Source organism: Zophobas morio, unplaced genomic scaffold (genome assembly GCF_036711695.1).
Source record: "Zophobas morio isolate AGI-343-1 ecotype UQ-CSIRO unplaced genomic scaffold, CSIRO_AGI_Zmor_V1 ptg000011l, whole genome shotgun sequence".
In the NCBI taxonomy this organism is placed as follows: Eukaryota; Metazoa; Arthropoda; class Insecta; order Coleoptera; family Tenebrionidae; genus Zophobas; species Zophobas morio.
Genome location: NW_026972116.1, coordinates 16,570,356 through 16,585,054, shown reverse-complemented (window position 1 = coordinate 16,585,054; position 14,699 = coordinate 16,570,356). Strand labels below are relative to the sequence as shown.

Here is a 14,699-nt window from a genome sequence, read left to right as displayed (position 1 = left end):
GTTTGAAAGAATCTCGGGAACCTGTTGTGTCTGGTTTTTGAAGTAGTTGGTAAGAATTTCAGAGAGTCCTGTTTGATTTTGATTCTTGAAAAAGTTTGAGAAAATTTTGGGGACCCCTATTGTTTTGGTTTTGAAGTAGTTTGAAAGTATTTCAAAGATCCCTTGTTTTGTTTTTGAAGTAACTAGAAAGACTCTCGAGGACTCCATGTGTCTAGTTTTGGAAATAATTTGAAAGAGTCTTGGAGTCCAGCGATTTACGCAATCCGTAAATGGGAAACTTAAAAAATGATGTTCTGCTGAAATAAATACTCCGTTTTCAAGGGGAAACTTGTGTAATGATCAGAGAGTGAATTTTTGCGGATAAGACACCTGATGCTCGCGTCGGAGCGATTCACTTTCAGCTAACTGTCCAAATTAGATATAAAACGCAATGATGATCGCATTAAAAACTCAGTTTTGTGGAGGAAAGTATTGAAAGTGTGAGAAATTAATGCGTTATATTTAGATGATAAGTACATGTACATTGCGCGACGGATATAGATAGAATCATTTCCCACGACTATAAAATGTTATTGCAAGTGCCGAAGTGGATATACAATGAACGCATTACGTAATGGTCGTACGACAAGACGCTTTACAATAATTACCCACCCACTGTGTATAGATATAGTGTTCTGTGATGTAATTTTCGGAATTAGTTTCCACGTAGTAAACAAGTTTAGGTATTCATCTAGATATCAATTTCTCGTTTGAAATTTATAGTGTTGTGTTTTTGAGCCACGTAGTCGAAACGTGCGTTTGTTGTTCCACATCGGGCTAAATAGGTAACGAGTTTTCGATCCGTAAGTTTGTACTGTTTTGAATAGAAACTTACCGTAGCGGCAATAATTACGATATGAATAACTTTGTACATCGTGCGGAATTCCATTAGAGCCTTGACTCCTGGCCCTTGTCATGTCTGTGGCTCGAGGGTCGGAAAACTCCGCTTTGCGACTCACAAAGTAATTAATAACAAATTTACTGGCCGCCAACCTTTGCGAACTTCTCCAATATTATTTTTTCGGTAATTCTCTTTGAAGCAGTGTTCGATCGCAAAGTTTGACACCATTAAAATGAGTTTGCCAAGTGTAAACTTTTCCCCCGGAACTTTTTATTAACTTCGGTAACGATAAAGTATGTGCCTTGTCCCTCCTTTCTATTGATTTTCGTCGGAAATCCGACTCAAGTCCTTTCTTTCGACGTTGTTATTTTAATCGGTGTTTGTTGTGTACGCGGAGCGCAATTTTTGCCTTTGATTCGATCTCGTTGTTGGGGATTTATTGTATCGCCGCCACCGGGTCTATTGTGGAAGGAAAGTCCGGGAGTCCGGGCCTTTCACGATCTAATTGGTTATTTTGTGTGTTTGTTTGCAGTGGTGGAGTCGATCATGCGCGGGGAGAACGTGGGCATCACCCCCCGGAGGTCGCGATCAGCCGTGCTACAGACACAGCATCAGCAGCAGCCGGTGAGTATATGAAAACACGCACCCCAAACCACCCCACCCGAGCACCCCGGCATAAACGTAAACAAACCCCTGGCAGGGAGTAATGATGAAAGAGACTTTTTGTTTTGGCGCTGCCCGCCGACAATAAAACCTCCATTAACCATTGTTATTGTCGGATCGGATCCGCACAACAGAATTATGATGCACTGGAAAGTAACAATGTGGCTTCCCAGCGGGGTTTCATGTTTCAATTAGTAACGGCGTAACACCTTTCTTACAAGCTTTTTGTTTTTGTGCAACGAATACTTTTTTCGCAAATTAGTGGCCTGCTAAAAGAGCGCAGAATTAATGGAATGACTCGGAAAAAATATGTTGCGTGTGGATTTTGCAACCTGTAAATGTGTTGTGTGTACATATATAATTATTGACATTTTACCGTACGATATTTTTTGTGTTTACGATTCTTTTAAAATGTCTTACATTTCTGTGGATCTTGACACACAGTGCAAAAACTTACTACTTATATTATTTTCGTTATTTGAAGTTTCTCAAAGCACTATGTTATGTCTTTGGGTCAACTTTATGATCTCCAAGATCCTGGAATAACTTTTGATATTTGTTACACTATCGTCATCTTTTACACGCAAGTCTTTTCATGATGTTGTTGTGACCTGATTACCTTTTTTTGTCGAGAGTAAAACCCATCTCATCTGGTCTTTTTTACTTTAATTTGTTCTCGTACCATAATTGTCAACAAAACCTTCGCCTTGTTTTGGCGCTAAACAATAAAACCTCCATTAAGCATTGTTACTGTCGAATCAAGTTCATTCGACGGAATTACGATGGAAAATAAGACTGTCGCTTCAATAAGGGTTTCAAATTTCAATTAGTAACGACGAACACCTTTCTTACAATCTTTGTCTTTTTGTGTAAAGAACACTTTTTACTTCCTGGGGGTAAGTTAAGAAAGAATTGTAATCGAATCCATTAGACGACTGATACTTTTCTGTTTTCTCGAAGTTTCATGACCCCTAGAGAACAAAAAAATAGGTCTCCCGTTTGCGTCTATCTGTATACCGTCTCATCTGTCCGAATTTCTCCAAAATTTACAATCGTATTTTTTTTATTTTGATAAAATAAGATTCTCCTGCACTTGTGGTGCATGAATCTGTGTTGAGTTTTCACCCTAGACATGGATTTTTGGAAAAAAAATCAAAATTGTATAAAAATATGAAATCTTGCAAACGTTTTAAGGTTATGGTAATCAAAATGACGTCATCTCTTCTATTTTTTCTATAATTGTGGTTTATCAAAAGACTCATAGATATTGAGATTATTTATACAGGGTGACTCAAAAAAATTAATAAATGAGGTAATATATTGTATGGAGTAAAATCAAGAACGACTCACTCCATTTTCCCGAAAATTTTGGAATAAAGTACTGTTATTATTACCTAGTATTTTACTGTCTCCATCCAAATTGATATACGTGTCCTTGCAAAAATTAAAAAACAAAATTTTGTTACGGAAAAACTCACTGGAAACAAACGCGTAGCATGCTTCTATACATTTACTTTGACATTACATATCTTTATGTTATAAGGCTTATAGTAAATTAAAATTCGCAAAATAAATTTTTTTTACTTCACAATGTTTCGTTTTTCTTTTTTCTTGGATTTTACAATTTTTTTGATTTTTAATTTTTTCGTTTCATCAATTTTTCACGCTCTTGGCTTTTATTTTTCATTTTCCTGATGTTTTAAAACTCATTTTTTCGATTTTATATCACAATTTTTCAAATTTTCAGTTCCTCGATTTTTTAATTTTTAATTTTTTTCGATTTTGCAATTTCTGGATTTCGCAATTATCTGATTCCATTTTACAATCTTTCATTTTTTCAATTTTTCGTTTCTTCAATTTTTCAATTCTGTAATTCTTCGATTTTTCACTATCTCGATTTTTAATTTTTCGTTTCTTCAATTTTTCACGTTCTTAATTTTTATTTTTCTTTTTCTCGATGTTTTAAAATTCATTTTCTCGACTTTATATATAATTTTTCGTTTTTTCAACTTGAATTTTTTCAATATTTCAATTTCCTGAATTCCAAATTTTTGAATTTTTCGTTTCTTGAATTTTTCGATTTGAAATTTTTCAATTTTGTAATTTATCGGTATTACAATTTTTTATTTTTAGATTTGTCAGTTTCTCAATTTTATGTTGTGTTTTAAGGTTCATTCATTTTCTTTTTTTATATCATAATTTTTGAAATTTTCAATTCCTCGATTTTTCAATTTTGCAATTTCTGGATTTCCCAATTATCCGATTTTCCGATTTTATTTTCTTTTTATGATCTTTCAGTTTTTCATTTTTTCAATTTTTCGATTAAAAATTTTTCAATTCTGTAATTTTTGGGTAGTGCAATTTTTCATTTTTCGATTTTTAGTTTCTCGATTTTTAATTTTTCGTTTTTTCATTTTTCGTTTCTTCAATTTTTCAAGTTCTTGATTTCCAGTAATTAGGTTTTTCAAAGTTTTCATTTTACACACTTTTGTTTTTTAATTTTTGATTTTTCAGTTTTGTAATTTTTGTAATTTTTGCAATTTTCCCATTTTTTGGTTCAAAAAGGAAAATGGAAACACTAAAAATTCAGAAAACAATAAAAAAACCCAAAAACTGAAAAGACGACAAATTGCTAAATCGAAAAATTTCAAATCGAACAACTGAAAGAACGAAAAATTGAAATATTGAAAAATAAAAAATCGAGAAACTTAAAAATCGAAAAATTAATTATGTAATCGAAAAATTGGAAAGAAAAACGAATCGAATCGAATTGAAAAATAGGAAAATCCAAAAATTGTAGAATCGAAAAATTATAAAATTGTTAAGATTGTAAATTTGAAAAAATGTAATATTGAAAGACTGGAAAATTGAAAAATTAGATAATATCGAGAAACTGAAAAATCCAATAAATGAAAAAGTCTTATAACCGAATACTCAATTGAAAAACAGAAAAAAAAAACTGAAAAATTAAAAAATTTCACAATGAAACACGAAATATTATAAAATCTAAACATTGAAAAACCGAAAAACAAAAAATAAAGAAAATAAGGATCCTAATCGGAAAATTGTAAATGGAAAAACTGAAAAATTAACACTTGGAAACTCCTGAAAGTGCAAATCGAAAAATTGCAAAATGTAAAAACAAAACTCGAAGAGTTACACATCGTGAAATTGAAGAAACAAACAAAAGTGAAAAACTGAAAACTTGCAAATCGAATAAACGAAAAATTGAAAAAATCGAAACTGAAAAAACAAAAAATTATAAAATCGGAACATTGAAAACTCAAAAAATTGTAATAATAAACAAAATGAGAAACCGAAACGAAAAATTGTAAATAGAAAATTTAAAGAAATGAAAAATTAAAGAATTGAAAATTTGAAAAATTAAAAATTGAAAACTGGAAAAATTTTAAGCAAAAAATTGGGAAATTTAAAAATTCAAAAGTTGGAAGATTCAGAAACTAAAAAATTTGAACTTGAAAACACGAAAAATTGCAAATCGAAAAACTGAAGAAACAAAAAAAAATTGAAGAATTAACAAATTATGGATTCCTGAAAATTGTTTGAAAACTGTAATATTGAAAAAGAATGATAATTTGAAAATTGAAAATTAAATACATATTTATCGAGAAACTGAAAAATAATAAACGGAGAAATTGAAAAATCGAATAAATGAAAAAATTAAAATCCAATAATTGAAAAACGGAAAAATTCCAAAGTCGTTAAATTGAAAAGCTGAAATTTAAAAAATTATAATTAGGTATATATTATTAAATATTTAAAATGAAAACTAGAAAAATTGCAAATCAAAAATTGAAGCAAGGAAAAATTCAAAAATTAAAAAATTTGACACTAAAAAAAAAATTAAATCTGCACATTGAAAAACCGGAAAACAAAAAATAAAGAAAATAAGAAACCTAATCGGGAAATTGTAAATCGAAAAATTGCAAAATCTAAAAATTGAAACATCCAAAAGTTGGAAAATCAACTGAAAACTGAAAAATTTAAAAATGAAACTCGAAGGGTTAGATACACATCGTAAAACTGAAGAAACAAAAAAAAATTGAAAAATTGCAAATCGAAGAAATGACAAATTAAGAAAATCGAAAAGTTGTAGAAATAAAGAAAATGAAAAACCGAAACGAAAAACTGGATATCGAAAATTTAAAGAAACGAAAAATTAAAGAATCGAAAATATGAAAAATTAAAAATTGAAAACTGGAGAAATTTTAAAGCAAAAATCGCAAATTTTAAAAATTTAACATTGGAAGATTGGAAAATTGAAAAATTTGAACTTGAAAACTCGAAAAATTGCAAATCGTAAAACTGAAGAAACAAAAAAATGAAAAATTGCAGAATTGAAAAATTCAAGCCAAATAATCTATCGATGGTTATCAGAAAACAAAAATTACAAAAGTTCTGTCGAAACAAACAATTTTTTTTGTATGGAAAGACCACAACATAAATAAACTCCAAATATTTTTGCATTTTTACACTCCTGAACCATCGTTTAGAACTTTTTGGGTCAAAGTAGCTTTTCGTAGTAGTAAAGTTCTGTTTATAACAAGCCAACTTGGTTACGTCATCGTTTGGAAACACTAATTTAGCGACATCTATTTTGATGACGACAGCACTGAATTGTGTCTTCTATATGTGTTGTTTAGAACTTTTTGGGTCAAAGTAGCTTTTCGTGGTAAGCACAGATATCTAATCTAATAGTAAAGTTCTGTTTACAACAAGCCAACTTGATTACGTCATCGTTTAGAAACAGTAATTTAGCGACATCTATTTTGATGACGCCAGCACTGAGTTGTGCCTTCTTGATTTGTTCAGTCTATTTCTGTATTTCATTCTCTAATAGGCGATTTACTTCTTTAATAGCTTCTCTTATTTCTTTTGTCTTTATGTTTTCTATTTTGTTTTGCGTCTACAATATACTTAATCGTCTGCTATCTTATTTTTGTTATTAGAAGTTTCTCAAAATTGTTAACTTCAGGACCCTGGATAACTAATGGTATTGGTTCCTTTCATCTGGTGTTTTTACTTAAATTTGTTCTCTTACCATAACTGTAAACAAAGCCTCCGTTCCCTGCTGGCTCCACTGGCCGACAATAAAACCTCCATTAAGCATTGTTACAGTCGGATCAAATCCATGCGACCGAATTACGATACACTGGAAAATAACAATGTGGCTTCGCAATAGGGGTTTCATATTTCAATTAGTAATACTGTGACACCATTCTTGAGAGCTTTTTGCGTTTATGCAACAAATACATTTTTACAAGTTGTTGGAAGCGAGAACAACACAGAAATAAATGGAATCGCTCGGAAAAGCTATTGTGTTTGTGGCGTCCGATTAAATTTTATTGATTTTCTTTACGTAAGATTTCTCTGTGTAATGAGTCGTAAATGCTGCGACTTTTCAGTCATTAAAAAGCCATTTAAATTATTTTTGTGCAATAGATTGGGTTCAAAGCTTCCTGCTGCTGGTTACGCCACTGGTTATGAATGATGATTGCGGTGTTTTTGGCGGCTCATAAATACTTGAGCGAATTCCACGGATTAAAACGTTCAAGGTTGCACTCTATGTTATTCTTTTTATTAATGAAAAGTTTGTTTATGATAAATTGTTTTAGTTGATTTTCCTTGAAATTACACGGTTTTGAGAGCGACTTTCGCCGAATTATTTTAATTGCTGAAAAACAATAAGGCGTTGCGAAAGGACGGAGGCGGTGGAGCAAAAAGATGCAACATTTTTGCTTCTTTTTTGTTATAATAGAAACTAATTAATTATGATACAGAAGAGCCAAGTTTATAAGTTTTTTATTTTAATAGACTGTGACAAGTTTTTCTGTCGTCTAGATTAGTCGACTCAATTCACTCTAGATTCTTCATTTCCATCTTTTACTTAGGTGCTCTGTAAGTAATTAACATTTTTGTGCACTAATAAAATTTTATGGCACAATAGAAATAGAAATCTGCGGAAATTTCAGGGTTGTATTTAGAAAGATAGCCGGTCGTCAGAGATTCACTCGGCTAAATACCGAGACAAATTAATTTCATGATGTTGAAATCGGGCTTCACAGCGGTCTGCAAACACAAACAAGCTAATATTCTATTACTGTACGCGACCCCTACAGACACCTCAATTAAATTCGTTGTAGAATAGCCCAAATCCGCCCCTGTTCACCGTTTATCAAGCTTCAACCAATTGTTTTACGGACTATGGTCTTAAGCTCTTTAACTTTCAGGTTGTAAAGTTTTATTAGTATTCCATTTCATTAAAAACGTTTACAACATCATTATATATGGATACAAATATTTTTTTAATTTTGTCTTTTTACCTCCCGAGCATATAAGAAAGTATTGCATTGAGTATTTTCTCGACGTCTCATGACCACCCATAATACGAAAAAAATAGGTCTCCTGTTCCGCCCGTCTGTCTGTCTGTCTGTCTGTCGTCGGTGTCGATTTTAATTATACAGATAGTATCCAAAACTATCGGATCGATTGTTGGAACATTTTATCTGTATCTGGAGATGGTAAAACACTAACCAGAATTTGACTGATCATCCCCATCAACAATGAAATTGCGTCATCTGCAAATTTACAATAGCAAATATTATTTAAATTTTATAAAATAACGTATTCCTCCACTTGTGGTTTATGAAAAAAATAAAAAATTTATAACATTCTACAATTTAACTTTGAAATTGTAAAATCGAATGCTTTGAAATCTTGGAAACTTTTTAAAGTTAACGGAACATGGTAAATCGTTAATCAAAATTTATCCGTTTATGCCCCCCTCGAGGAATTGATGAAGTCATCTTACAATTTGTGTCGAATAAATGTTATTTAAATGTTAAACACTAACATAATCTTGAACTTGTGGTTTATGAAGCTTATTTGAATTATTATCCTAGACATTGAGATTTTTGGGGAAAAATCTGAATTGTAGAACAATTTTTGGTTTTCTTAATTTTTCAAATTTTCGATTTTTCGGCTTTTAAATTTTTCAATTTCTCGATTCTTCAACTTTCGATTTATTAATTTTTCGATATTTCGGTTTTAGGATTTTTGAGTTTTCCGATTTTATAATTTTTTAGGTTTTTGTTTTCTCACTTTTTCAAATTTTTAAATATTCGATTTTTCTAAATTTTTTTAATTTTCGACTTTTTGTTTCTCGATTTTTCAACTTTTCGATTTCTCAATTTTTCCAATTTGCAGTTTTTCAATTATTTTCGATTATTCACTATTTCAGTTTTGAAATTCTTTGATACATATTTCTATTTTTCAATTTTTCAATTTCTCTTTTTGATTTGTTTTTATTTTAGATGTTTTGACTTTATTTCGATTTCTCCATTTTTCAATTTTATAAATTTTATATTTTTAATTTTTTTGATATTTCGATTTCTCGAACTTTCGAATTTTCGACTCGGTTTTAGATTTTTCGGTTTTTCATTTTTTTTGGGTTCCAATTTCCCGATATTTCCGTTTAACAATTTTTCGATTTTTCAATTTTTCGATCTTTAAATTATTCAATTTTTGGCCTTTCTAAATTTTTGATTTTTCCATGACTCGATTCTTCGACTCTTCGACTTTTCGATTTTCCATTTTTTTTTGGATGTCCCATTTCACGATTTCTGGAATTTTTCAATATTTGACATTTCTAAATTTTCGATTTTTCGATTTCTCGATCAATGGATTTTCGATTTTTCGAGTTCTTAAGTTTTCGATTTTTTCAGTTTTTTAATTCTTCAGCTTTTGGTTTTCTCAGTTTTTCAAATTTTTAAATACTTATTCGATTTTTTCTAAATTTTTTGATTTCTCGATTTTTCAATTTTTGTTCAATTTTTCAATTTTTCGATTTCTCTTTTCGATTTGTTTTTATTTTAGATTTTTTTTACTCTTTTTTTATGTCTCGATTTCTACATTTTTAAATTTTTCGGTTCTTCCATTTTTCGATATTTTAATTTTTCAATTTTGAATTTTTCAGTTTTTTCATATTTCTATTTTTCGAGCTTTCGAATTTTCGACTTCTCGGTTTTAGATTTATCGGTTTTTCAATTTTTCGTTTTCTCAGTTTAACGATTTTTCGATTCTTCAATTTTTCAATCTTTAAATTATTCGATTCCTCAATTTTTCAATTTTTGACCTTTCCAAATTTTTGATTTTTCCGTTACTCGATTCTTCGACTTACCGATTTTCCATTTTTGTGAATTTCCTATTTTACGATTTCTGGAATTTTACTGTCTCGATTTCCCGTAGTTTTTCAATTTGTTCCTAAATTTTCGATTTTTCGATTTCTCGATTAATGGAATTTCGATTTTTCGATTTCTCAATTCTTCGAGTTTTTCAATTTTTTGAATTGTCCATTTCACGATTCCTGGATATTTAATTTTTTTGGTTCTTCCATTTTTCCATTTTTTAATTTTTCGGGTTTTTGCTTTCTCAATTTTTCAAATTTTTAAATCTTCCATTTTTTCAATTTTTCTAATTTTTTTGACTTTTCGACTTTTTGATTTCTCGATTTTTCAACTCTTCGACTTCTCAGTTTTGCAGGTTTGGGAGTTTCTCAATTTTTTTTTCGATTTTTCGATTTACCGACTTACCAATTTTTCGATTTACAGTTTTAAAATTTCTATTTTTCAATTTTTCGATTTTTCGATTTCTCAAACTTTCGATTTCTCGGTTTTAGATTTTTCAGTTTTCAGTTTTTTGATTTTAAGCATGTTTGATTTTTCGTTTTTTCAATTTTTTAATTTTTATTTATCAATTTTTCCATGTTTCAATTTCTCGATTTCTCCGTTTTTTGATTTTTCGACTTTTTGGCTTTTCGATTTTTCGTTTTTCCAGTTTTCGACGTTTCGCTTTTCCGATTTTTCGACACTCAGTTTTTAGGATGTTTCGATTTCTCCATTTTTCAATTTTTCGATTCTTGTATTTTTCGATATTTTAATTTTTGAATTTTTTAAATTGTATATTTTTCAGTTTTTTCATGTTTCTATTTCTCGAGCTTTGAATTTTCGATTTCACGGTTTTAGATTTTTTGATTTCTCAATTCTTCAACTTTTTCAGTTTTTTGAATTTTCCATTTCTCGATTCCTGGATTTTTAATTTTTTTGGTCCTTCAATTTTTCAGGTTTTTGTTTCTCAATTTTTGAAATTTTAAATCTTCCATTTTTTACATTTTTCTAATTTTTTTGATTTTTCGACGTTTTGTTTACTGAATTTTTCAACTCTTCGACTTTTCAATTTTGCAGATTTGGAGTTTTAAAATTTTTTTCGATTTTTCGATTTACCGACTCATCAATTTTTCGATATTTCAGTTTTGGAATTTTTCAATATCTCTATTTTTCGATTTCTCAGTTTTAGATTTTTCGGTTTTTCAATTTTTTGATTTCAAAAATGTTTGATTTTTAATTTTTTCAATTTTTCCATATTTCGATTGATCAATTTTTCCATGTTTCGATTTATCAGAGTTGACTAATTCTATTTCTCGCTCTTTTCATGTTTCAATTTCTCGATTTCTTCATTTTTCGATTTTTGAATTTTCGATTTTTGAATTTTTTGATTTTTGAACTTTTCGATTTATCGGTTTTTAATTTTTCATGTGCTCCATTTTTCAATTTTTTTTGACGTTTCTATTGCTCAATCTTTAAATTTTCAGTTTTTCAATTTTGCAGTTTTTCTAATTTTCAATTTCTTAATTTTGCCGTTTTTAAAATTTTATTTCTACATTTATCGGGATCCCGATGTTAAAATTTTTCGATTGTACAATTTCTGGATATTTCGATTTTTCGATGAAATACTTTATAGAGATTATTAGAAAACAAAAATCACAAAAAAAAAATCAAAGCAGCGAGATTTGTTGGGCCGCATTCAAGGGCGAGGGAAGTTCTGTCGAAATAACTTTCGACCAAATTTGTACCGAAGGATAACCTTGTGATAAGATTTTTTGACGGAAGGCCTTGCTTTATTTGTGATTTAAAAGTGTCTCCAGATTTTTTAGAACTATTTATACAGAATGTCTCAAAAAATTGTGAAAGAAGAAATTCATTGTATTGCTTAACACAAAAACCGTCTACCATATTCTGAATGACAAGAATAATTTAATTTACTATTTTTTAATTTAGTTTGATTTATAATTCAATTAAAAACTATGAAGTTTTTCGTGTTTCACTGTATACTTGAGAGTACGAAAATGATCACGATATTTTGATCTTTTTCTTGACCCTGTTACCAGTTACTAAAAGGCAGATTAGCGTGTAAATTTTTACTAAATGCCTCAACTGTGTGTAATATTTTCTAGCTAAATCAATGAAAATCATTATTTCAATGTTCACTATTTCAGATCTAGAAGTATACAGCCATCCATATACAGGTATTGCCTCTGTGCTACAATTTTTTATTTTTTTATGTGAAATGAGAGAAATTAAAATATATTATTCACCATATATTTTACCACGCAATGACATTATTAAAAATGTATTCAAATGAAAATATGATTTATTCATTTGTTGCGTACGTACATATACATAAAATATAAGCATATAAAATTAAAACATGTTAACCATCAAAATATAACGTCGACTATCCAGCAAAAACTACTAATCTGACTAAATTTTATGCATGTACTAAATAAATAACCTAATAACCAATATGTCAAATGTCCTTAAGTGTTTATTTCATCACAACAAATGCTCACGTGTGTACTTTACGGTTCAATGATCCACCGCAAGCAAGTACGGTGATCATGAAAATGGCACTGCCAAAATCTGACTTTTCGCTATACAATAGTCTATCCAACTTAGAAGCTATGATTTAAATCAAAACAATACTTAAATTTGGCACTAGCAATTAACTGCAATATAAATTAAATAAATGATCATCAGTTTATCTATTCTTTGTCTTCCGTGCGAGAAACGAAAATAGTGGCATCGTCTGCTATGAATAAACTTTAAACGTTCACGCAACGTTTAACGATGATTTAGTTAAGTGAGTTCAAAATTTACGCGCTAGTGTTATTTCAAACGGGTACTTTGAGGAAAATAGCGCGTCTAAAATATTTATGACTAAGCGATTGCTTCTGGTGCCAAGAAATCCATTTATTGATCACATGAGGTCGTTAGGAAGCCACTTGGATTTTAACGACGATCTACCTATTCAATGAATGGACCCACCTGACTTGACGATCAATGAATGTAAACACAAGTGCTGCTTAATAATTCAGAATCCCAGTTCATTTAATATGGACGTTTTTAATAGTAGATTTCCGTGCAATATACGAGGAGCTGCATAAAAAGAGTTTGTTGGTGAGTTTAATAATTACTGGTTTTTCGAGAAAGACTGAGTCGTGTTTCTGCTTAATTACTGGTTCTAAAGTACCTTGATAATTATTTAATGATAAGAGAGTTTTCTATTTGAATGTCTTTCCTTAGCGACTGAAACGTTGTGATAATTACCGAGACGAGTAAGGAGATGATGTGTAGTTTTACTTTTAAATAATTACCCACTTCAGATGTTCCGCAGCAGGAATGTTTATTTTCATTAACGTCAGCAGTGACTGCCGTAACGGTACTTCATTACATCATTATATTTTTTATTTTTATTTATTTTGACTTTCGCTAATAACGACCGTTTTCGAGTATAATGTAGCGATTAATCTACGCCAGTGGACCACCCACTCGACCTGGGACCAGTTTACCTAAAAACACAATGCGAAATATCCATTTGGCACCTCCGCCGTGACGTCAATTGCGATTACGAGCCTCATATTTTTCACAAATCTCTTGTTTTTTTTAGCCACCCTTTTAAGGTCAAACGATGTATTAATTATGCAAACTCCTACTCATTTCCCAAATATGTTTGTCGAGCGCTGGAAATTTATCGTAGTAACTGTATTCGAAACAACCACAAAATGCAAATGAATATTAATGAAAGCCAAGTGGAAAGCATTTATTTTGGCAAAAAGCCATAAATAATTTATGATGGGACGTCGAGCAATCGAGCTGACAATTTCGCTCTGAATATTAACGTGCGTTAATTTTAATAATGGCAGGAAAGCCGACATTGTGGGCCAAGGCCGCTCACAGGTAAACACACAACACCCCAAAAGGCATGAGTTAACAGGTAGAGAACCACCCTCCGAGCAGTCTCCTCGGACAGGTGTAACGGTTCGAGACCGGACAAAGACAGGTCGCCGACCGGACCAAAAAGAAATTTCGGGTGACTAATAATAAGAAGTACAGTGGTTCTTAATTTCCGTGGAGGGTGGTATCCGTGTATGTGGTTTCGACACTCAACCTCAATTATATGGTGCAAATTTTGTACACGCAATACGTGTCATTGCACTTGGTGTAATTGCTTTTTGGCTCTGCAAAGCAAAGGGTGCTTTTTTGGTCTATATTTAATCATTACTAACAAAATGTGAAGTTTAAAAATATCCTCTGGCAAATGATTGAAAATTTGTTTATTTCTATGGCTACAGACTTACCTTTATTGCCAAATATTTGTTCTTTGGAGCCTTATTTAGGCAATTATCGTTTGCTAATTCTCTTGAATTTTTGGGTACAACCTTCACCTTCTTGTCAAGTAAGCTTGGAATCTTTAATATTAGCTAATATTGACATTGCACTTTATGTTTAATAGTGTTCTTGTGACTGCACAATATCACGTAACACTGTCACTGGCAACCTTTGTCATTTCAAGAACTTCAGGTGACATACATGGTGCCTAAGGTCGTCTGATTTCGATATAATAGCACCATTCGAACAACGTTTCTACAAGCTACGCTTTATTTGACCGTTCACCCAATTTCCTCGCCCTCCGCGCCAGACCAAATGTAAACAAAAACACACAGAGTTTGAATCGAAGTCAGTTTAACATACAGAGGTTTATTACAAGTAAATTTCGCAAAATCAAGTTTTATAATTGCAGTTTTCATAACGAAGTAAGATAATATTCACTGCACACAATGTTCATAAATTTTCTGTGGCCATTATAAACCTCTCGTACTAGATTTACGACCGTTAAAGGCGCACTTACACAGCCATGGGTTTGCCAAGTCGAGCTTATGATATATATTTTAATTATGTTATAATCAACCATTGACGTAAAATAAAAATTTCTTGGGGTCTTTGACTTACAAACTTCT

The 14,699-nt window shown here is 30.7% G+C and overlaps 1 protein-coding gene across 1 annotated transcript in view; it reads left to right on the top strand.

The window, feature by feature from the left end:
• The window catches only part of LOC135127052 (lysine-specific demethylase 3A), a 290,069-nt gene that overhangs the window by 191,216 nt on the left and 84,154 nt on the right, over positions 1-14,699 (top strand). Inside the window, exon 6 of the mRNA XM_064053353.1 lies at positions 1,413-1,504. Within this exon, the coding sequence (XP_063909423.1) occupies positions 1,413-1,504 (92 nt within the window). The remainder of the gene's footprint in view (positions 1-1,412; positions 1,505-14,699) is intronic.